This window comes from Penicillium odoratum, assembly GCF_028828045.1.
Source record: "Penicillium odoratum strain IBT 22623 chromosome Unknown utg000001l_segment0_segment0, whole genome shotgun sequence".
NCBI lineage: Eukaryota > Fungi > Ascomycota > Eurotiomycetes > Eurotiales > Aspergillaceae > Penicillium > Penicillium odoratum.
This window is the reverse complement of record NW_026643143.1, coordinates 2,670,585-2,692,909: the sequence shown is the minus strand read 5'-3', so window position 1 is coordinate 2,692,909 and position 22,325 is coordinate 2,670,585. Positions and strand designations below refer to the sequence as shown.

Sequence of the window (22,325 nt, the reverse complement as noted above, 5' to 3'; positions counted from 1 at the left end):
ACGCTTTAGAGTCATCAGCTGGACAGACTAAATGAGTTTCTTCCCAGCGCGCTTCTTATCAGCTTCCTTGTTAGAGAAAGGAAACCCAGCTGTCCTCTTATCGGCACCAGTTCGGCGACTGATCTTTCCATCGCTGCTCGCAAACATCACACACCACAGCCCAACAAAAGCAAGGAATGAGTTCCCAGCCACCGCGACTGCAAACACCCCCTTCCCCCCAGTGGCGTACCAAGTGTATGTGTAGAAGGCGGAGAGAGCATGGAATAGAGACGTCACCATGAGGGTTGGCAGGGCATAAGGTGCCTTTGGATCTGAGTCTTCGGTAGTAACAGGCTCTGCAATGGTGGCAGTCAGAGGAATCGAGCCTGTCAGCATCACGGTCAATACTGCCACCGTGATAAGGCTGAAGCCGAGACTTCGGGCAAAGTAGACTTCAATCACTAAGAAAAAGAAAAAGTCAACACCTTCCTCCGTTTGATACGAAAGTAGAGCTTCGCGAAGTTCACATACAGCTGGCTGGCCGAGTCTCATCCAAGAGCATGGCTACAATCATGCTTGGTCCGGCAATCAAAGGCAAGCTTTGCAGGGAGAGCCATCCTGCTGTTGCGTAGGTGTAAGTGTGAAAGACCTTGAGCCAATAAATGTTAGTATTGGAGCGAATGTCATTATGCTGATTGATGTAGGTAGACTGAGAGTAAGTGAGGTACTTACATCCATTGTGATGTGACTTGGTTCAGTTTGGATATAACGAACTTAAGAAGCAAGAGTTTGCCAGATGTTGTTCACTGTCAAATAAAGAGACCTGGAGGAAATAAGATTGGTGCTCAACCATGAGGTCAACACCAAGTGACGTCACTTTATTTGTCTCGTTTGCACTAATAGCTGTTATGGCTTACAGGTCAGCCCTATGCCCATAGAAATGTCTCACACAGCACCTAAGAGTGAACTGTCATATTCTGCGCAGCTAGCATGTCCCGGTGTTTTTCAACATTTCATCTTGCCTTCCAATACTTATCGGTCATATCAAAACCGGCAGTCCCTAAATACATCCTCACAATCCAAAGAACATCCTCATGATCCATAGAAAGTGCTACGGTTTTATTGAATGCTGAAAAAGAGGTTGGAGCGGAGCTTGTTGAAATTTCACCCCAGGCTGTTAACTTGGGAGTATAGTATGTTGAGGTCAGGGTTTAGGCTAGTGAGGTTGGAGTGTAAACTGTTAAGTTTGAGTTCATCACCAGACACAGGCCGACAACTCTTCAAATGACACGGCAAATTCTAAAAAAGCATTTTCACGTTCTGCATGGGAGCCATCAAACACGGATGGGATCATTCTGAACTGTTGAATCCGTTCCTGAATATATTTTTTTGGCGAGGGTTTCTAGTTCCCTAAGACTATCGCTTCTAACGACGAAGCAAATGCTTTTGAAATCTCGACTGTCCACGAGTAATGATCTGTGCACTGCGCGACATGATAACCTGAGCTCTCGCAATTCAGAGAAATGCAGGTAGCCGAAGACCTCAGATATGACTTCCACTAGCAGGGACGTGTTTAAAGTTTTGGATTGAATTTTCTCTTGGGGCACAATAATGGAAGAGAGTGAAGTAATGAATCAAAGTTGATGGCTGTATAGAGGAGAGGGGGGTTTGGCCAGATAGATTTGGTGCTGTAAAAACGCTCCACTTATTACCACTTGTAACATAGCAGCTATTCAAGAAATGGAACATGAGACCGATTGATATGAAGTTTTTGTCATGTACTTACCATACTAGGACTGATATATCATCTATGACGAAATCTTCGCTCTATCTGTGAGACTAAGCTAAGACATCAGTTGAAGTCGACCCATCTCATCCAAGAGTCTGGAGGCTGTTCTACACTGCCGTCCAGCCAATCCAAAAAAAGCCCACGATCGTCCATATCCACGTCAAGGAGGAGATCCTTAACAGTAGAAATTTCATTTTGTCCGCTAGGGACTTCTTTTGACAAGAAAGGCATATCGTGGAAGGAAAGAACCTGGTCCAGGATGTGACGAATGACTCTTTGACCTTGCTGTGCGACTTGGTAATTTCCCTCGTGTCGTTGAATGATTGTATCCAAATGTGACGCAAAAATGCTCAGATTTTGGATGACTTCAGACCGGGGGAAGTGTATGTATGTATCGGTAACCGCCGAGTGGGATCGACGAAGAAGTTCTGTAGAGAGGAGACCAGCCGCGGGTAGGCCATAATAGCAGAGCTTGAATACAATTGAAATTAGTTTCCAGTCCAGCTGTTCGGTTTTATTGAGAACGTACATTCCATCCGTGTTCAAAAACTGGATGGCCCGATCGTGCGGTTTTGGCGAGCATCAAAAGTAAGGCGTTGAGTATATCTCGAGATATTGTCAGAAGGGATTCCGGCTGTGCATGGGTATGTTTGTGTATGATGCGACCCAGGAGAAAATCATTATAGAGAAAGTCCAAATGTAGAGAAAAAAGTAGTCGATCTTCAACTAAAGACATGATCAAAGAACCATTTTCAGGGACCCAGTGGAGAAAATCAGGAAGCTCCAGGCGAGTTCGTTGGTTCTCCCTTGAGAGTTCTCTGCAGAATAAGAGTCAATATTTAAACACATTATATGCGTATAAACAAATTGATAATATTGTAAGAGAAAGACTCACTCGACTTTCTGCTGGAGGTTCTCTGTTCTATAGCTCAGAGATAGCTCGAGAACCTTTTCTCGTAGAATACTTTTTAAGAGAGTAACTCGCGCCCATGCCCCTTGCGTGAGTATTCCCTTCGGGTTCCATCCATGATTTCTTTTTAGTTCAGCTATTGCGGCCTGGTGTACCTCAGGCGCGGTAAAAAGATCATCAGAGGTCAAGTCGAGCGGTAATTGGATATCACAATAACGCCAACTAATAAGAGGTGGCCGGCCGAGAAAAGTTGCCAAAACTTTATCCATTGTGAACGTGGCTACCATTGTGCGCTTGCGAAGCTCAGAAAGAAAAAACGGTACCCGGGAGCTTGAGTCTTGATGGAGTCCCAGGGCAAAAACTGCTGTAGAGAGCTCGCCAAGCTTTCTCCACGGTCGATAATCTAGTCGCATAATCAGTAATTTTAGACGATAACGAGCTGGGCTTCTTAGATAACCAACCACCCTCTCCATATACCACCGCCAGTAGTATGGTATGATGCAGGAGCAGCCAGGTAACGATGTCATTTATAATACCAACACTATCGCAGAGCTGAAGGCAGATATCACACACGGTACTTGCAGTAGTTGCTAGACTCTCTGGGTCTAGCGATCCAGGCTGCTTGAACAGAGGATCCTCCTTTGACAACCATTCTGTCGCCAGGCCGGTCAAACAAAACACAAGACCCACGGTCTCCCATCTTCCGGAAGTTGAAGAGGAAAATTCTGACCATGAGAGTGTTTTATTAACATCGAATGGGCGAGTGTAGCTTTGGAAGATTCGTCTGGATAATGTCAAGGCGCGTAACTTGGGATCTTCCGTCTCTACCTCCGCCGAATACCACATCTTCTCAACGGTGTCGAAAAGCATTTCTGTCACAGGCCATCCAAGACACCATCCTTCCCATATTTTCAATCGTGCTGTGACTACTTTTCGATAGAACGGAAGATCTTCCAAAAGGACGAGAACCTGGGCACCCAATTGAACTCTTTTGGAATCAACAAATGCAACGCCCTCAAAGTCGAGAGTACTTCTATCAGAGATTGATTCGATTTCGCGCCGCTCCCGTTGCGTGTTTAATGGAGTTCCGCTTCTAGTGGTATCCGTAAATGCATCTGAGTAGCTCGTATGTCCAAGAAATCCGGGAGTTGATACGGATGCCTTCTTTTGTGTCCAATTTTCGTTCTCAGCATTGAAAGAAGTATTTAATGGTTCATCTTTATTGGCCTTTTCTTGTCGCTTCCTGCTTGGCTGTCGCAGATCAGGTCGAGTCAATGGCGCTGGGTGATAGATACATTGATCTTGCAAGCCTCTTCGATAGCACCGTCCACAAAAAGGTGACATATGATCGCAACGCAACTTGGACTTTCGACAAGGCTCACAAGATGAGAGCTGACCATTTCGGCGGGTAGATGCCATATTCAGGTGCACATGTGTGGGAATATCCAATTATGGAGAATAAGTGGCCATAGATGAAGTACTATCGGCGTTCGGAGCTCGAAAGGAGAAATGTTGCACCGAGCGGGCTCCGAACACCGAGTGCCGATATAATCTGTATAGGGCGATTGAAACCCTTGAGCTAGATAGCATGTAGTATATGTACCTAGGGGTTTCTCTGTCCTTTGATGGTACATTTAGGCCAGTCTCAACCCTCTTAGAGATCTCTGTAGTGTGTCGGGATATGTATACCTATGATAACAATTGTATGTACAGCTAATCGGCGATGTGTTGGATGTCGGAGTTGATCCCTCGCTAGTGCACAGGAATACATAGAAAAAAATGGAGCACTTGAGTGCGTCAGAATACCAGTGCTGAGAACGGGTACTTCTACGAGGAATTATAGTGGATATAGTCTCGAATGAATATTTGTGTTTCTCGTTGAATCGTTCAAACTAGCGCCTTGGGTACCACCAACTCCAGAATCACAATCAACTCCAATTGGAGAATGTATCCTTACTGATTGATTTGACTCGCCCGCAAATATCTTGTAAAGCTGTTGTCTTGATCCGAAGGGGCAGATTGAGAGCCCGAAAGAGCTTCCTGGTAACGATGGGAGAGGCCCTCATCGTTGCCGGCACTGGGCCCCTCGTACTCCTCCTCGCTGTCATCCTCTCCATCTGCCAATCCACGCTTGATGATATCATCCTCTTCGTCTTCTGCCTCACTAACAGTCTCTGGTTCCTGATTGGGCCGGCGACTAGACCCAGAGACATTCATGTCTTGCATGAGCTTGCCAAGCTCCAACTCTCGCCGAGATTCTTTGCTCTCTTCCCTCTCCTTCCTCTTGCGCTCAAGCTCGGGCTTGTAATCACGCTCAAATTCTTGTCGTTTAATCTCGACGGCATCGAAAAAATCGTCGACTCCATCACCCGTCATAGAGCTCACGCCCACCACGCTTAGGTGTCGGTAGAACTCCTCCAACATTAAGCTCATGCTGTTCAACAGTGACCCCATGTATCCGCTTCCAGCACCGAATCCACCAATACCACCTTCACCCCCAAAGGCACCGGCTTCCTCTTCTGCCCGCAAAGCCTCTTGGAATTTGTCAAAGTCAGTCATCCATTCCTTTGCAAAGTCGGCATCCTTCACATCGGTCTTGTTGAAAACCAAAATCATGGGTAGCTTGGTCTTGTAGAGAATACTGCAGGCGTAGAGCATGTTGCTCATGAACGTGCTAGTCGAGCTGGCGCGCGGGGTATCAATGACATATGCGATGACGGTCGGGAAAGACGAAGCGAGTGTCTCCAGAAGAATGCTACCAGAGGCACTCCACACGAACACCTCAATTTGACCTGGAGTATCCACTAGGATGTGTTCAATCTTCTTTGCAGTGGGGTTTTCCGGGTTGGGGGCGGTGCGCTTCTCCAGCAGTGAAATGATTTGATCGACCTTGGTGGCGAACAGGTTCAGCGATGTCAGGATTCCACCATTTGGCCCAAGGTTATATTGCTTCATGACTTCTTTGTAGTTGATCGAATCCCGGATATCGATGTTGCTCTCGAAGGGTACCGAGTGCACCGCGGGGTCGAGGTTGAGCACATAGGGTACTTTCTGTTTCGAGTGGAGATGAGAGTTAATTCTTTGCATGAAAGTAGTCTTTCCCGAGCCTAAGAAAACCAAGTCAGTCCTCAATATCCTATTTGCTGTATTCGGAGGAGAGCTGGTCGCCTTACCAGCCATGCCCACGCAGACGACGGAAACCGGAGACGCCATAATGAGGGGTGGGATCTGGCAGTTCAACTATGATCGTGCGATAGTGGGAGTAATTCGATGAAGCCGCGTGTTTGATTTGAAACCCGAGTTGTGCAGAAGTGGTGAAAGCGCAAGAAGTGCAAGCTCTTTTTTTTCTGAAATTCTTTTTAGTCGCGGGGAAGATCTGCCCACGCCTGGACCGCCCGGCATTAACGTCATTCCGCCGCAACTTTCTTACTTCTCCCCTTTCACAACTCCCAGCAACATCATGACGCTGGAAGATTTTGAGAAATCATTGGCGCAGGATCAGGAGAAGAGGAGAGAAACTACTGACCGGGATCGGCATCATCGAGACCGGGATCGCGACCGCAGCAGAGACCGATCATCGCGACACCATCGTCATCACCGGTCCAGCCACCACCACCAACGCCATTTGTCCCGATCTCGCGAACGAGGAAACGAGAAAGATCATGAGCCCCGACACCGAGATGAGCATGGCCACAGACAAAAGCGCTCGCGCCGTTCAGCGGACGATGAAGACCACGCGCAGAAGCGTCGACACCGCTCTAGTCGCGATGAAGAGTCGTCTGCGCCTAGAACGGTTACCCAGGAGGAGCCCACGAATCTGAAACGAGACTCCTGGATGGAGGCGCCCTCTGCACTCGATGTCGAATACGTTCAACGACGGAATACTGGACTGGAAGAGGTACCGAAACCTACAATGCTCCAAGCTGATTTCGAGCTCAAGATCCACGATAAAGAGCTCAATAGCCACCTTCGTGACCTCAAGGAAGGAAAACAGTTAGAAGATATTCAGGAGGAATCCCAGCATGAGGTGGACTACACATTTGGCGACGCAGGGTCTCAGTGGAGAATGGCCAAGCTCCAAGGTATCTACAGAGAAGCCGAAGAAACCGGCAAACATGTTGACGACGTTGCCCTCGAACGCCTTGGTGATCTACGTTCATTTGATGATGCACGTGAGGAAGAGACTGAAATGGATCGGCGCAAGATGTACGGCAACTCCTATGTGGGCAAGGACAAACCGAGTGGAGAGCTATTCCAAGAGAGAAAGCTCAAAAATCAAATTCGCAGGGACCAAGAAAATGTTCGTGACCCAGCGGAAGACCTTACAGCTAAGGGTCAGGGACAAAAAATGGATGTTGAGCCCACCACGAACGCTACTCAGCCGTTGAATCTCACGGCATTGAACCGTCTTAAGGCGCAGATGATGAAGGCAAAACTGAAGAAGGCCCCAAATGCAGCTGAGCTCGAAGAGCAGTATATTGCGGCAGCTGCGGCCATGTCTAACCGGAAGGAGCCTGATGTTGTTGTGCTAGGTGTTCAGCAGAACAGAATGCTCGCTGGCGCGCGGAATGAAGTGATTCCCGTTGACAACAAGCGAGGTCGCGAGCGGGGTCTAGTGCAGGCAAATGAAGACATGTCCATCGAGGATATGGTTCGAGAGGAACGCAAGACTCGGGGCCAAGCTGGAGGAGAAGGAAAGCGCTTGGCAGAACGCATTGCGGGTGATGGGAAATTCGAGGTAAGTTTGATCCATACAACTACTCAAGACTTAATTTTCTGACTTGCTTCTAGAACGAGCTTGAATATATGGATGACAATGCTTCCAAGCTAGCAAAGAGAGTCCACCGTTCTGAAATTGACATCAAGAATGCGACAGTCAATGACTTCCGCAAGATGAACAAGATCTTGGACAACTGCCCGCTCTGCCATCACGAAGATACCAACACGCCCCCTATTGCACCAGTAGTTTCCCTTGCAACCCGAGTTTTCCTTACCCTTCCTACAGAGCCTGAGATCAGCTCAGGGGGTGCCACAATCGTACCCATTCAGCATCGAAACAACCTAATAGAATGTGATGACGATGAATGGGAGGAAATCCGGAACTTCATGAAGAGCCTCACACGGATGTATCACGATCAAGGCCGGGATGTGATTTTCTACGAAAATGCAGCCCAACCACAACGCAAGCGGCATGCTTCTATGGAGGTGGTTCCCCTTCCTTACAGTCTTGGAGAAACATCTCCTGCATTCTTCAAAGAAGCGATTCTCAGCGCTGAATCCGAATGGTCCCAACATCGCAAGCTTATTGACACCCTTGCAAAGGCCAAGCAGGGACTGGGACGATCTGCATTCCGAAAAACTCTGGTGAAGGAAATGCCCTACTTCCACGTCTGGTTCGAACTGGATGGTGGTCTAGGGCATATTGTCGAGGATGAGAACCGCTGGCCCCGTGGCGATCTATTTGCCCGCGAGGTCATCGGAGGTATGCTCGATGTAGCTCCTGATGTTATCAAACGCCAGGGCCGCTGGCAACGGGGAACTGACCGAAGGGTAGACCCGTTCAGAAAGCGCTGGAGAAAGTTCGACTGGACTCGCATCTTGGTTGAAGGATAGGAGACAGGAGTACGGGGCCATGCTTCATGTAAGTAATATATTCAAAGAGGCTATACAATCACATTGAAGCAGCGCTCCGAATCTTCATGGGCTGGCTCAGACATGGTTTATGTGACTAGAATACCTAAGAACAATGGTAGAACTTCCTATGGATCTTGAATGATTGTACCGCTTTGGTGTAATCGGAGTCAGGCTCATAACTGCCGGATTGAGTCCTTCAACTGTATTATATAAGAACACCGAAATGATATCATTTCTCTCCAAAAGTTTCACGTGTACAATTCACAAGTGATCTCGTCGTCATGAACTTAGTTGGTTTCCATGAGGAGTGAGTCTTCCTCGCAACATTTGAACGAAGCTTGGCAACGGCCTGGCAGTAGATACCTATTATCAACACAGAGGATTCACTTCTGCTACGATAGATCATGGCATTGTTAGGATGGATTTCAGTCATGTTTTAGAAAACGAATTAGGCATCCGACTACCCGTGGAACTGATATTAGCACATCAGATGGTTTTGCCAGACACATCTGCACGCTCGATATGTCTCTAGTTAACTCGACAAAATCTTTCTCTTTATCTCCAACAATGAAGAATAATTTCTTATATTTCAGTATGTGGGGGTTATAGAGAAGCTCTATCTTTCATTTCAAATGTTTTCTTTTGAAGTAGTTAGCCAATAGATCGGAAAGTTTATTATCAATTGGAGATTCTCTCATGCGGGGAATTGTCCGAGATAACAAATTCTCGTGGGGCACGTTTTCCATCTTCTCGGCCGATCCTTCGTCTTTTATGACCCTTCCTGAATCAATTCCTCGTGACATTTCTGTGCAATTGGCACATTAAACCTCTGGACCTCCTCTTGCTTCATAACGCACCTGCGATTCTGCAACTATTATTCTCTTTGTGCGACCTCATCTCATCTTCTTATCAGTAGGTTGCGCTAGACCAGGATCAACTTGCGCGAACAAAAGTCCGACACAGACTCGTACATAGTCTCAAAAAGGACATCCATCAAAATGGGCTCTAACGAAGTCGGTAACAAGATCCTACTTCTTGGTGACATCGACCAGTATGTTCTCCAGAGCAATACTTGAACACTGCATCCCTTACACACAAGTCTATAATAGTGCACAAAAGGCCTGGAATGGATTGAGCGAGCTCGGCGAGCTGCTGAAATCGACCGCAAGTAACCGTGCTGAATTTCTCGAGGAATGCCGCAATGGGAAATACGATGGCGTTGTCGCCATTTACCGCACCTTCCAATCCGCGGGCTTCACTGGCCTCATTGATGAAGAGCTGATCAATGCTTTACCAAGCTCATTGAAATACATGGCACACTGCGGTTAGCTGCTCTTGATATTTCGCACATTATTGTATTCAATATGTGCTAACAGTCTTCTTTATAGGAGCCGGATATGACATGATAGATGTTCACGCTTGCAGCGCTCGCAATCCTCCTATTCGAGTTTCCAACGTTCCCACCGCAGTGGACGATTCTACTGCAGATGTGACCATGTTTCTTATTCTAGGTGCTCTACGCAACTTCAACGGTGGCATGCACGCCCTCCGTGAAGGCAGATTCCGTGGCCCGACTGGCCTTGGCCATGACCCGGAGGGCAAAGTTCTAGGGATCTTGGGAATGGGTGGTATTGGACGAAATCTGAAGAAGAAAGCAGAGGCATTTGGTATGAAGGTTATTTACCACAACCGACGCCAATTGAGTGAGGAGCTTTCGGGTGGAGCTCAGTATGTGACCTTCGATGAATTGCTCTCGACTAGCGATGTGCTCAGCTTGAACCTGCCTTTGAACGTGAGTTCTCTTTGCGTTTTTATGACCTCGATGGAACTGACTTTCTCGGTAGAAAAATACTCGTCACATTATCGGCAAGGCGGAATTTGCTAAGATGAAGGACGGCGTAGTTGTTGTTAACACCGCCCGTGGAGCGGTCATGGATGAGGCCGCCCTTGTTGATGCTCTTGACAGTGGCAAAGTATTCTCTGCCGGCCTTGACGTCTTTGAAGAGGAACCGAAGATTCACCCTGGCCTGTTGAGTAATCAGAATGTGATACTGGTGCCTCACATGGGCACTTGGACTGTTGAGGTGAGTTGGCATGTCTTCGAATTTGAGATCTGGGCTAACGGAATACAGACTTTGACCGCAATGGAAGGATGGGCCATTAGTAACATTCGCCAGGCTCTTGAGACTGGAAAGCTCAAAAGTCCTGTCCCTGAGCAGTCTGATCTGTAATGATTTGTTCTATCACAACTGATTCTCTCTAAATGGTGCTAGATTCGGCGCATTGAGAAAGATATTGTAAGGAAAATCAACTCAAATGAACATTAAAAGAATGAAAGATTTCCTTCAATTCCTTGTTGAAAGTAAAAACATTGAGTATAGGATGTAGTGATGCAGCTTCTGCATTGGGACTAGGCCGATCGCGGGAGCTTGCATCCTCACGTTCGGCTTTCACTCCACCCCAACTTCGTCTAGATCAGTAACCAACCACCATGGCCGAATATTGGAAATCAGCAGTAAGTATATGCTACAACCTATGTAGCCACTGCTCACTAACAATATTCCTGCTCAAACTAGCCCCGCCACTGGTGCAAACAATGCAAGATCTTCATTCGTGACACACCCTTCGAAAAGACCCAACATGAAGCGAGCCCGAAACACCAAGGCAGCCTAAAACGTTTCTTGCGCGACATTCACAAGAATAATGAGATTCAACAGAGAGAGACACAACAAGCCAAGAGCGAAGTAGAACGTTTGCGACAAGCCATCTCAGGAGCACCCTCCGCATCCAAAGCCTCCGCCACTGCGCCAGCTAAACGCACCCCTGCTCCGGCCGATCGGCCCGTTAGCGTGGATGAAAGGAAGAAACAGATGGCGCAGTTGGCTGAGATGGGCGTCGCTATTCCTGAGGAGTACCGCGGGGACATGGCCTTGACTGGAGAATGGCAGACTGTCTCCGAGACACGGCTTGACGCGGGTGCTGAAGGTGCGAAGTCGATTGGTATTCGTAAGCGCAAGATTGAGGGCGATGAAGATGAGGAGGGTGGGCAAATTCCGGAGTATGTGAGCAAAGGGTGGGGATCGAGGATGAAGATATACCCTGGGGCAGAAGATGATGATGATGAGGGCCTTGATGCTCTACTTGCGTCTACTAAAGATTTGAAAAAGCCTAAAATTGAGACAGAGGTGGTTGCCTCGAAGGAGCAGGAATCATCATTTACTCTGCTCCCCAAGAAGGAAGATGACGCTGCCGACTGCGAGGCTCCAGCTGCGACAGTCCCCAAGGAGGAGGACTCAACGTTGGTTAAAAAAGAGGAGGCAGACGATTCTACTACACCCCTTGCTACTGCAGTCCCCGAAAGCGAGGAGGCACACGGGGTTATTTTCAAAAAGCGTAAAGCTAAGGTCATGAGGAAATGAAATTCGACGCAACTTATTCTCTACAACGAGTTATGATTATGATCGCCTGCGCCTTTTCAACACTATCGATCAGCTGCAAGCCCTGGTCATTAAAGATGGTATTGAGTGAGTGGACAGCCTAGGAAAGCTCACCTCGCTTTCTACAAACTGTGATGATGTCCAGAATACCATTATCCGGTTATCTGTTCACTAGAGGCTTCTCACTGCGCATTTCGCGCGGCACAAAAAACAACTAACGTTCCTACTTTACCTACTACTTACCTCATAGACCATTTACGTATCCTACCATATCTCCTACTTTCTGTCCTCCCATATTAGTCAAATATGGCAAAAGGTTTTCTAAAACGGGTCTTCTCAAGTAGCTAACTCTAAAGAAAAGAAAGAGAAGTGGAATGATAGGGTTTTGATCGTGTGTATACAAAGTCCGTGGTGAACGATATGTACCCAACATTGAAGTAATAGAGGGGTTGATTTCGTGAGATATATTCGAAGCTTTGCCCGCAGCCAATAAGTACTCCTAATATGTAAATGAATGCCGAAGAATTGTGTTCAAGCAATTGTTGATGAATACAGTTCGAAGCCTTTGGAGCTGGGCTATTGAGTCAACTATGCATGTGAGATGCTCCAACTCTATTGGATCACCCTTGAACGCAGCGAGAGTGCCTAAAAGCCTTTAATTTTTATGTATTGAAAATGCCATGTAAAGGGCATTTGAGGTCCATTCAATACACCACCAGTTGACACTCACAGATTCCGGTCTCAAGAAGTATAGATAGGGGCCCAAAATCACTTTATTTTGCAGGTTATAAGACCAATATAACCAAACATCGAGTGACGAATGTTAATGAACAATTCTTGAATCCAAATTCAAAATTATCTGTAATTATACAGCCAAGGTAGCGAGGTTGTTTAGTATAGCGTTGCCACCCCAATGATTTTTTTTCTTGAGCGGAGACTTGGATCGCCGGAAAAGAAAGCTCCTTTGGTTCTCTCCAACTTCGCGCATCTCTTCCACGGCCACCGCAACCCTCTAGGCTCGCACGGTCTCCCAGCCACTTGTGCATTTCCTTACATGTACTATTTTGAGCGTTCTTACCCGGTAAGTTCATCCCATTTACCGCAATCCCGCTTTCTCTCCAGCCCCAATCGGCCTTTGTTCTCTCGAGTCGCATCGTTCTCCCACCCGCGCAGGAGCCCGCAGAATCTCCTCTCCAGTACCCTCACAACCAGATCTACCTATTTGAGAGGGCCGCTACTCCTTTTTACATTTGGTCCGCGATCACGAAATCGGACTGCGGTCATGGTTGTGAGCGGGGAAGATTGGGGCTGGGCTCCAGCGAGAAGAATGCGACAACCCAACCCCGATCGGCGGGCAAAACCCTCGGTGGAAAAGATCTTAAATGTACTTGCTCTTGTGCAATCAACTATTCCGCCGAACGTTGACTATCCCTGGGAGTCTTCTGTTGGCTCCGTCGATTGGATTTGGGTATTGCATTCTACCTGTTGAAGTGGACCGACAACCACTGATTTGTGCACGGTTGCAACTTGTTCTTCTGTTCCATGAAACCTTGATTGGATTGTGCTTTACGCCCACACTGTATTCAATGTGAAGAATACTTGGGGTTCCGTAACCAAATGAGGAAAAAACGACTTTTGCTAATGCTGGACGACCTTTAGACCCCAGGTAATAAATGATTTACCACTCTCAGCCCGATCGATCTGGTGTGTTGCCTCTGTTCGACAAGCTGCACGACCTTTGACCGCAGAACTCGACCTCTCCTGCCCCAGTACCATTTTCGAATATATTGCAGAGATTGGACATACGCCACGGTGATTGAACGTATAGAATCGCTCGGAAGGCCATAGCAGATATGGCAGAGCCGACAGAACCCAAACCCGGCGAAAACGCCAATATGGCGGCTGAATCAAATGCGCCAGCTCCCCAGCCTTCACCGAAGACGGAGCAACCGTCAGAACAAACCAACCTGCCAGTACCAGAGTCGGATCAAATCTCAGTTCCGGCCAGCGAGCCTCATCCTGAACCCCAACCGCAGCCGCAACCGCAACCGCCACCGCAACCTGAACCCTCGTATGAGCTTCAAGACCTACCAGCTCAACCGGAAATAGAGACAAATGAACAAGCAAGCGTCCCCAATCCACCAGCGGACACCAATGAGACTACGCCCGCGCCAAATACCGCCGCGCTCTCTATCGAGTCCACGCTCCCACCAATAGACCATTCTCTCCCCGCAATGGATACATCTCATTCAATGATGTCGTTCGATTCAGCATTTCAATCAGTGAACTCTACCAACGAGCACGATTTGACGCTCCCGGCAATTGACACGACCTTGCCCACATTTGACTCCGCCCTGCCAGCGATCGGGACCGATATTCCTACAATGGACGATGATCATACATTCGGAGAAAACCATTTCGACACACACGACTCTCACTCTGGGTCCGTAGAACCGGGGCATAGCGGGCCTGGATCTATGAATGGATCGACACCCTACGACCCGTCTCCCAATGGCTACCAGTATGGGCACAATCCAGATCCTCCTCAGCAGTCAGATGGACATCACCCACCTCCCCAGGCGCACTCCCAGCATCAATTTCAAGCACAACCCCAGCCACAGCAGAGCTATCAGCACCAGGGCTCTGATATGTACTCCGGCTTCTCATCGGTGAATTCAAACTCTGGAAATAACGGTCAGGGGCAGCCGGGACAGATGCCACAAGCACCAATTGGGTCGCCTATGCCTCCCATGTCATCTATGGGCCAGTACATGACTGGATATCCATCCAATGTCTCGCAGCAGGGTATGAACTCGAACATGCAGATGCGGTATCCGCTTCCAGGAGATCCTAATGATGTGCTTTCAGGGGGACGACACCACAAAAAAGAAGTCAAGCGACGAACAAAAACTGGTTGTTTGACTTGTCGTAAGCGAAGAATTAAGGTACGTTGTTGTTGAGGTTTGATGCTTTCGCGGGGCGCGGGCCTCGCTTGTGCCCGCAGACCCCGCCATCGTTTATTTTGCGCTTCTCCCGCTTCACCCACGACCTCACTCTTTTTAGCACTCTTCTTGGATGAGAATCTGATTTTTGTTACAGTGCGACGAAGGCCATCCAGTTTGCAGAAATTGCGTGAAAAGTAAGCGCGAGTGTTTAGGTTACGACCCGGTGTTTCGGCCTACAGCATCAGCCCCCTCGGCCATTCAACCTGCTCCAAATCCTCCTCCATCCTTGGTTGTGAACCCCCAAGGCCCTCCTGCTGTAGCTGCGCCTTTGTATCCTTCCGCCCCTCCTGGATACATGCCCGCTTCTTCACAACCATTTGCGCCATCCCTCCAATCCGAATCACCCAGCACCTCAACAGATCATCAACCAGATCACAGAGCTTCCGTCGATACGCCCATCGGACAAACACACACACAAGCTCCTATCACAATGCAAGCATCACATGAGCAACGGCCTCAGAGCTCGGAGCCATTCCACAAAGGTAAGCAAGCGCACGATACTTGTTGCCGGGGTTTTATTATCATTCAAGCGTACGATCTCTGCATGTTTAACAAATGCTAACAAACAATATGAACAGCGAAAAACCTTCATGTTAGTGACTTAATCGCTTTGAGAGGAATTGCTCCTCCCGGTCCTCATCCCGTCGGAAATCTCCCCCCAGGCCGGCTCGAAGAAATCCAGGCTGTATTCCTGGCCACATACGCACCTGCTATCGATAAGCTCCTGGAAGTTCGGTGGTATTCCGAGAAGGCACTTCAGGTCCTTATGGCAGACAACCAGCTTATGGCCGACTACTCTGCATTGATCAATGCTTTCAACGACTGGAATCTCAGTGATGGCAACACGCTTGCTCGCCTAGAGAGCTTCGAGGCTTCAATCATTTGGAGAAGTATGGTGCTCTGTCGTCAAGTACCGTCGGCAGAAAACGGGCAATACGGGCAAGACTGGAACTTGCGTGCTACATGTGCACGTTTGGATGCGATGGAAGCCCTCCTGACCTGGAACTACCTGGATTCAAATCATTTATCTCGGACTCTTGGCATGGAAGCTGCCAACCCACCCAACCCGCCTGATCAGTTCATGCAGCGACAATTGGACTTTTGGGGCGAGCTTGGGGAGTTCCTCACCCTCCACGATAATGAAGCTAGCTCGGCGAAGGAGATTGACGATACCCTTGGCCGTTGTCGTCATTTATTAGATACATACGAAAACCGCGATATCATTTACTCCATCGCCATTGCCCGACACTTGGGTCAGCGCTGGGCTGACTTCCCCAACAGTTTGCCCAAGCTTGGGTACACCAATGAGAAGGAATCCGGCACCAAGCTCTTCGTTGCGCAGAAGTTCATTGAAGAAGAAGCGGAGGGCAAGGGCACCACCCAGATCTACAAGCGCATCTGTTGCATGGCGGTTCGCTCATGGTGGGCTGCTCGGGAGTGATTGGCCCTGACTGGTGAATTCAATACCAAGACTCGTCGGTATTTCAATCGACTCTTCTTTCCTCCGATGATTATTGTACATCCATACCTCGGAGGATTTGTACACCTGCGTGGATCCACGGATCACTACAACTTGCTTTAAAATTCCGAAAAAGCATCATGGTTCCGGCGTTACAATGATTTGAAATTTGTCTACTTGTTTCCACTGGGGTTCGGGGGACCGGGTAGTGAGCGAGTGAAGCAACATGGCGTTTATGACCTTTCTTTCCCCCGGACGAAGTTTTTATTTTGTTTCCTGTGCATATGCCGCTTATTTTTAGTGCGGGCGTTTCCATACCCTGTAACGCCCAACTGTATCCAGTTGGATGATTTACGTTTACCAGTCGATACTAGTCAAAATACTACAAATAGACCCGATTTTTCTTGCCACTGCTTTGCAGGTTTGGTCCAAACTTTGGAGCCATGGGATTATATCACGATGTTCTTTGGCTTAAAGTACCTCCACCCTAATCTTCACCTCGCCCGTCTCAGAATGAAACAGGAACCCGATATCCCTTGTTGAATCGACGAGCTCAACTTCTCTCCGCACAAACCGACTGGAATCCTCCGATGATTCAACATGAGGCTGTTGCGGCATTTCATCTTCGCTATCTTCCGCCCAGACCTCTTCATCGACTGTTGCCTTTGCGATAGGATCCCACTCATCTGTTTCCCAGACTAATTTGAACCCATATGGAGGGAGATCAAAGAGTCGGGATACGAGAGCTTTCAATTGATATGTATTGAACGAATGAGGGATCTCTTTGACGGGGATTTGTGCAGTACCGGGCTTCACTGTTGGATATGATGGAGGTAGATGGAATGCCATCTTGACGAGTCGAGCAGCAACGGAGCGCGGATGAATGATTCTTTTTCCCGATCCGTCTGACTGGACTGCTCGTGTGACTCTTGGTTCACCGTACAGCTGACAGAGCTCGGCGTAACGGGGATGCGCGGCGAGGATACGCGCTTCTTCTGTTTCGGAGGTGGCAGAGAGCTCTTTGCCGATTAGTGAAAGGTAGTACATCTCTGCATTCGAACGGTCTTGGGGTGAGATGGTGCTGTAATTAAGTATTCGGAGAGTGGAAGGGAAGCGGGAAAGCGTTAGCATGAACGCCTCGTCGACTGTCATTGGTTTCGAGGAGTCTAGGGTTGATGTAGCTGCAGCGATGGATGCGGCGAGCGGGGGTTCATCGTAGACTGGGTTTGATGAGATGCGGAGGGTAGTGAGGCCCGGGAAGAGAGTTGGGAGGTGGTTGAGGAAGGCCCAGGATGTGATGTTGTTGCGTGACAGGTCAAGAGAAAATACAGTTTCTGGGAAGTGGAAATCTGGGGCGGTATCGTTGGAGCCTTCCAGGATAGTGCTGATATTATTCCCGCGCACGGAGAGATGGCCAAGGGTTGGAAGGGTTGCTAGATGTCGAAGGGCTGACATTGATTCCATATCGTTGTTTTCAAGAGTTAGACTCGTGATTGAATTTGCGAGCGGACATGATATAGTTGTGAGTTGGTTGTCTGATGCCGTGAGCTTGGTGAGTGCCGGAAATCTTGACACCACCGCGGAAATCTATGTTTTCTATTAGCTTTTTACAATTAGATCCAATCAAGAGGCTAAGTACCTCATCCCAGGTAAGTAGAGTCTGTTCGACACGCAATTCAGTGATTCCATCAAACGTTAGACCATCTTCTAAAGGATGGAATCGATTTCCACTATGACATAAATTAGTCTCCTCTGATCTGGTTTCAAGCAGCCAAGCATAGTCCAGACAACATGATGTTGGGACTCACTTCACTCTCAATCGCTTCAGCTGTTTCAGCTGGTTGCAAATCTCCCAAACGTCTCGCCATTTGGTCAACAGACTACGACTGATATCCAGCTCAGTAATCTTCGAGCAGGTCGCTGCAATTTTGGGAGCGGCCTCGGCAACGGAGCTTTCAGGCTGCTCGAAGGAAGGTAGAACACCGGAGATCCGTAGGCCATCTACTAGGACGATTTGCAATTCCTGTAAATCTGCCAGCTGCTTTCGAATCTTGTCGAAGCCGACTTCTTCAACCACTTTGCCACTAATCTCAATGGTCTTTGAGGCTGATACAGCATTCGTGGCATTTTGATCCTGCTGCTGTTCAAATTCTGAGGCATATTTCTCATGCACTGCCTCGAGGAAACTCCTTGGTGGCTCTGATGGCCTGGAGGGGCGGACAAAAGACCCCGCCGTGGGGTGATTGCTTTTACCTGTTTAAGCGTCAGTAACAGCACAGCGTTTGGATAATACTGAATCTAAGCCCATACATTTGAAATACCGCACCCCTTTATGCTCGCCCGCATGCTTGCCACGAGTTGGATCATCCCATTCGACACCCAGCCAGTCGCCCGTGGTACCCTGAACACCACCGACATAGCGGATCGTGCATAGCTGGCCGTCAAATGACCGCCGCTGGCCAACCGCAACAATACTCATCACAGGGATTAACACAGCTTTTGTCTTGTAAAAGGTAACATAAACAATGACCAAATTGGATTGAAAGTGACTTTTTGTCCCTTGACCAGCACTCGCTTACATAACTCAGCCCGTTCTTGATGACCAGGTGTCGTGTATAGAAACAGCCACAGATTGTCTAGAAGTGAAACAAGATTTCTATCGGGATTCAAGTAATCCTGGTTGATAGTTTATCAGAGGAAATAGCAAAATACTAATGTTAGTCTTGGGTTCACTCAGAAGATTTACCTCACCTCCAAAGTGGTCACATGACAATTTGAAAATAGAGTTCCTTGATACTGCCCATCTCTCCCGTTATCTCAAAGTTATCTCAAAGCGCGCAGGTTTACCGTTTCTGACCACAGACAACGTCCAAATGGATTACCAGGTACATTTAAATCTCCCACAATTGACTTCGAAACTTATCTGTGTCATAATGGATGATGCTGACTATAAATCCAGAACCGAGCAGGCTCCAAATTCGGTGGCGGTGGTGTCGCCGACCGCTCAGCTACCAACGCTGACCGTCGCGAACGTCTGCGCAAGCTCGCCCTAGAACACATCGACCTGGAAAAGGATCCTTACTTCTTCAAGAACCACGTTGGAAGTTTTGAGTGCCGTCTCTGTCTCACAGTTCACCAAAATGACGGCTCCTACCTTGCCCACACTCAGGGCAAAAAGCATCAGACCAACCTCGCCCGTCGCGCTGCACGCGAGCAACGCGAAGGCAAGAACCAAGATCCCTCGTCCCTACCTGGTGTAATGGGTGTGCAAGTGAAGAAACAGACAATCAAGATCGGACGGCCGGGCTACAAGATTACCAAGGTCCGGGACCCCTTGACCCGTCAAACAGGCCTGCTGTTCCAGCTGCAATACCAAGAAATCACACCCGGTGTTCTCCCACGAGTACGCTTCATGTCTGCATTTGAGCAGAAAGTCGACGACCCGGATAAGAATTACCAGTACCTGGTCGTTGCGGCGGAGCCTTATCAGACATGTGGTTTCAAGCTTCAGTCGAAGGAGGTCGATCGCCGGGAAGGCCGGTATTGGACTTGGTTTGATGAGGATAGTAAGGAGTTCTGGATACAGATCATGTTTAAGACAGAGCGTGAGGAGAGATTCACTGGTGTGCCCGGATTGGCGCCTATGCAGAACTGATTGCCTTCCTGCCTACGGCGATGTCTTGCCACAAAGAGGGAAACAGGTTTTATCGCAAGGGTTGGAGCTGGGCGTTTTGGGGGTCTTATTTCTGTGTACATTTTAGCTCAAGCGGTGGCATATTCAAGTTGATATCCTGGTGACCTTCAAATCGGGAGATGGACAGATGGATCTGTCCAATTAATGAATGTTCTAGGTGATATCTACAGAAACGCAAAATATTTTTATCACTTGCTTTTCAGGATTTGTTCCACACACTATTGTATACCCTCTTTAGCCCTATTAGGAATTTATATAACCATAGCTTGCAGCTTGACTTAACCTTGTATCCGCCCAAATCATGTTATAGCCCGTGGACCCAGGCAGCCTCCAGTATGCCTACCCATTGAAAGTACTTTTTAGCGTCAAGTGTATCTACTCCAAGACCTACACCTATTAATAGTACTATGCCTACCTCATTAGCTACAGTAGACTATAAAATTATATCGAATGTATCCATGAATGGTAAAATGCGTAGCTAAAAACGAGCATGTGAAAGGTTGATGTTACAGGGTGCCACGGATTTCGAAGCCATGGGTATATTCCTGCTTACATTTATAGTGTACAAAAGTAAACAGGGGGTTACGCGGCGAAATTGCCTGCATTTTTCACTAGGCTCCTAGATCTTTTGGCTGTTTGCACTTTCAACTAGGGTCGTGATCCGTGCACCACGGATTTTACCTACCACACCACGTTACATAAGCTACCCTCTTACATAATTAAGAGATATCGGGAATCCTCGGAAGAAAATCACGTGCTATCCAACGTCCGATATCAAATTTTCATCACTATAGTAACCAGATTTGGGTAGATAAACGATAATTTACTCTATTCTACCCTTTTTTTTACCATCTACCTTGGCCTGATCACTCTATCTACCATAATCTGCCCTAATTTGCCCTAAAATACCACAAAAATGGCTACCAATTCTACCTTATCTGCTCACGGAAGTAGGGTATATCCTTTTCCCTGATCTTTTATAACTGATAATAACCCAATTTAGACCTTCTTCCACCCCCTGAAGCTTCATATGCTACTCGAGATGAATTAATCGAATCCGTCCGGAAGCATGCCCTCTCTCAGGGCTATTGTACTGCTATAAAAAGCAGTAATTCTGGCAAGGGTCAATATGCTTACGCGAACCTTTCAATCCAATGTGTCAAATCAGGCATACCTTTTCGGCCGATTGATAGGCCAATTACAGGCCTAAATCCTCGGGAAACAAGCTCAAAACGTCAAAATTGCCCCTTTAGGCTATATGCAAGTAATAAAACAGGCAAATGGGAGCTCCAGGTACGTAATTCATCCCATAATCACCCTGCTGACGATCCAATAGTGTTCCACCAAGCTCGGAAGCTTAATTCTACTCAAATTGATAAGATTAAAGACCTGAATCAGATCAATTCTGCCCCTAGAGATATGATCAAATTGCTCCGTTTATCTACAGATCAACCGATAATCTCACGTGATATATATAACCAAAAAGCAAAATTACTCCGAGATAGGTATGGATATCAGGGAGAAATGGAGTATTTTCTCCAAAATTTGCAAATTAAAGGATATAAGTATAGATTATCTTTATCATCTGATGATAAAATCGAGTTTTTAGCGCTTGCTAACCCTAAATCTATTGATCTTGCTAATAAATACTATAGGGTTTTCGTCCTTGATTGCACTTATAAGACTAATAAGTACGGTATGCCTCTTTTAGAGGTTATTGGCATAACTCCGACTAACCAGACCTTCTTATTTGCTACTTGTTTTATGCGAAATGAGAGTGAAGAAGGCTATAAGTGGGCCCTACAAACCTTATTCTCGGATTTTATCCATTTATCTAATAATTCAGTATTGATTACTGACAGAGCTTTAGCACTTATTGGGGCAATTGAAGAGCTTTTTCCTAATATTAGCCATTTACTGTGTATTTGGCATATTGAAAAAGCTGTTTTTACTAAAGCACGTGAATTTATTTGCCAAAAAACAGCAAATCAGCCCCAAGACGACCCAAAAAACACAGAATTCACAGAGTTTATGAAGATATGGAGAGACCTTTATTCATCTAATATATCAGAGGAATATAAATTAAGGTTATATAACCTTAAAACTAAGTTTAACTACCCTAATCTGATCCTTTATCTCGAAAGAATATGGCTAATCTATAAACAGAAATTCGTCCGCTGTTATACTCCGAATATTACCCATTTTGGTAATTCTGCAAGCTCACGGTCTGAGGGTATTCATGCAAGGCTTAAGTCCCATCTTCATGGCTCAAATAACGATTTTATTACTGTTTTTAGTGCTATTGATGCTGTTATTAATGGCCAATTAGATGAAATCCGCAAAGAAACAGCCGAAATCCAGACTAAAATACCGAAATTCACCATGATTCCGCTTTTTAGCCACCTTCGGTCCCATCTC

General features: G+C 47.3%; 10 protein-coding genes across 10 annotated transcripts; 6 read left to right on the top strand and 4 right to left on the bottom strand.

The window, feature by feature from the left end:
- Nucleotides 1-27: 27 nt before the first annotated feature.
- Nucleotides 28-375, bottom strand: N7520_001023 (uncharacterized protein; the record flags this gene model as incomplete). Its single annotated transcript, XM_057134958.1, has 1 exon — nt 28-375. One exon carries the CDS (start codon nt 373-375, stop codon nt 28-30), a length of 348 nt encoding a protein of 115 aa, XP_057000894.1.
- Nucleotides 376-2,981: 2,606 nt separating this feature from the next.
- Nucleotides 2,982-4,097, bottom strand: N7520_001022 (Zn(II)2Cys6 transcription factor domain-containing protein; the record flags this gene model as incomplete). The annotated part of the gene is made up of 1 exon (XM_057134957.1): nt 2,982-4,097. One exon carries the CDS (start codon nt 4,095-4,097, stop codon nt 2,982-2,984), a length of 1,116 nt encoding a protein of 371 aa, XP_057000893.1.
- Nucleotides 4,098-4,631: 534 nt separating this feature from the next.
- On the bottom strand, nt 4,632-5,891 carry N7520_001021 (putative ATP binding protein; the record flags this gene model as incomplete). The annotated part of the gene is made up of 1 exon (XM_057134956.1): nt 4,632-5,891. One exon carries the CDS (start codon nt 5,889-5,891, stop codon nt 4,632-4,634), a length of 1,260 nt encoding a protein of 419 aa, XP_057000892.1.
- Nucleotides 5,892-6,138: 247 nt separating this feature from the next.
- N7520_001020 (putative cell cycle control protein (Cwf19)) lies at nt 6,139-8,291 on the top strand (the record flags this gene model as incomplete). The annotated part of the gene is made up of 2 exons (XM_057134955.1): nt 6,139-7,416; nt 7,470-8,291. 2 exons carry the CDS (start codon nt 6,139-6,141, stop codon nt 8,289-8,291), a joined length of 2,100 nt encoding a protein of 699 aa, XP_057000891.1.
- A 1,019-nt stretch (nt 8,292-9,310) lies between these two features.
- Nucleotides 9,311-10,543, top strand: N7520_001019 (D-mandelate dehydrogenase-like dehydrogenase; the record flags this gene model as incomplete). Its single annotated transcript, XM_057134954.1, has 5 exons — nt 9,311-9,363; nt 9,422-9,636; nt 9,701-10,104; nt 10,157-10,396; nt 10,445-10,543. 5 exons carry the CDS (start codon nt 9,311-9,313, stop codon nt 10,541-10,543), a joined length of 1,011 nt encoding a protein of 336 aa, XP_057000890.1.
- A 260-nt stretch (nt 10,544-10,803) lies between these two features.
- Nucleotides 10,804-11,731, top strand: N7520_001018 (putative formin binding protein; the record flags this gene model as incomplete). The annotated part of the gene is made up of 2 exons (XM_057134953.1): nt 10,804-10,827; nt 10,889-11,731. The coding sequence occupies 2 exons, from the start codon at nt 10,804-10,806 to the stop codon at nt 11,729-11,731; spliced, it is 867 nt and encodes a 288-aa protein (XP_057000889.1).
- Nucleotides 11,732-12,662: 931 nt separating this feature from the next.
- N7520_001017 (uncharacterized protein) lies at nt 12,663-13,174 on the top strand (the record flags this gene model as incomplete). Its single annotated transcript, XM_057134952.1, has 2 exons — nt 12,663-12,830; nt 12,872-13,174. 2 exons carry the CDS (start codon nt 12,663-12,665, stop codon nt 13,172-13,174), a joined length of 471 nt encoding a protein of 156 aa, XP_057000888.1.
- A 428-nt stretch (nt 13,175-13,602) lies between these two features.
- On the top strand, nt 13,603-16,195 carry N7520_001016 (putative C6 finger domain protein; the record flags this gene model as incomplete). The annotated part of the gene is made up of 3 exons (XM_057134951.1): nt 13,603-14,694; nt 14,849-15,236; nt 15,333-16,195. The coding sequence occupies 3 exons, from the start codon at nt 13,603-13,605 to the stop codon at nt 16,193-16,195; spliced, it is 2,343 nt and encodes a 780-aa protein (XP_057000887.1).
- Nucleotides 16,196-16,684: 489 nt separating this feature from the next.
- N7520_001015 (uncharacterized protein) lies at nt 16,685-18,692 on the bottom strand (the record flags this gene model as incomplete). Its single annotated transcript, XM_057134950.1, has 4 exons — nt 16,685-17,800; nt 17,853-17,943; nt 18,022-18,466; nt 18,524-18,692. The coding sequence occupies 4 exons, from the start codon at nt 18,690-18,692 to the stop codon at nt 16,685-16,687; spliced, it is 1,821 nt and encodes a 606-aa protein (XP_057000886.1).
- Nucleotides 18,693-19,086: 394 nt separating this feature from the next.
- Nucleotides 19,087-19,868, top strand: N7520_001014 (spliceosome assembly protein PRP11; the record flags this gene model as incomplete). The annotated part of the gene is made up of 2 exons (XM_057134949.1): nt 19,087-19,098; nt 19,173-19,868. The coding sequence occupies 2 exons, from the start codon at nt 19,087-19,089 to the stop codon at nt 19,866-19,868; spliced, it is 708 nt and encodes a 235-aa protein (XP_057000885.1).
- Between the last annotated feature and the right edge of the window lie 2,457 nt (nt 19,869-22,325).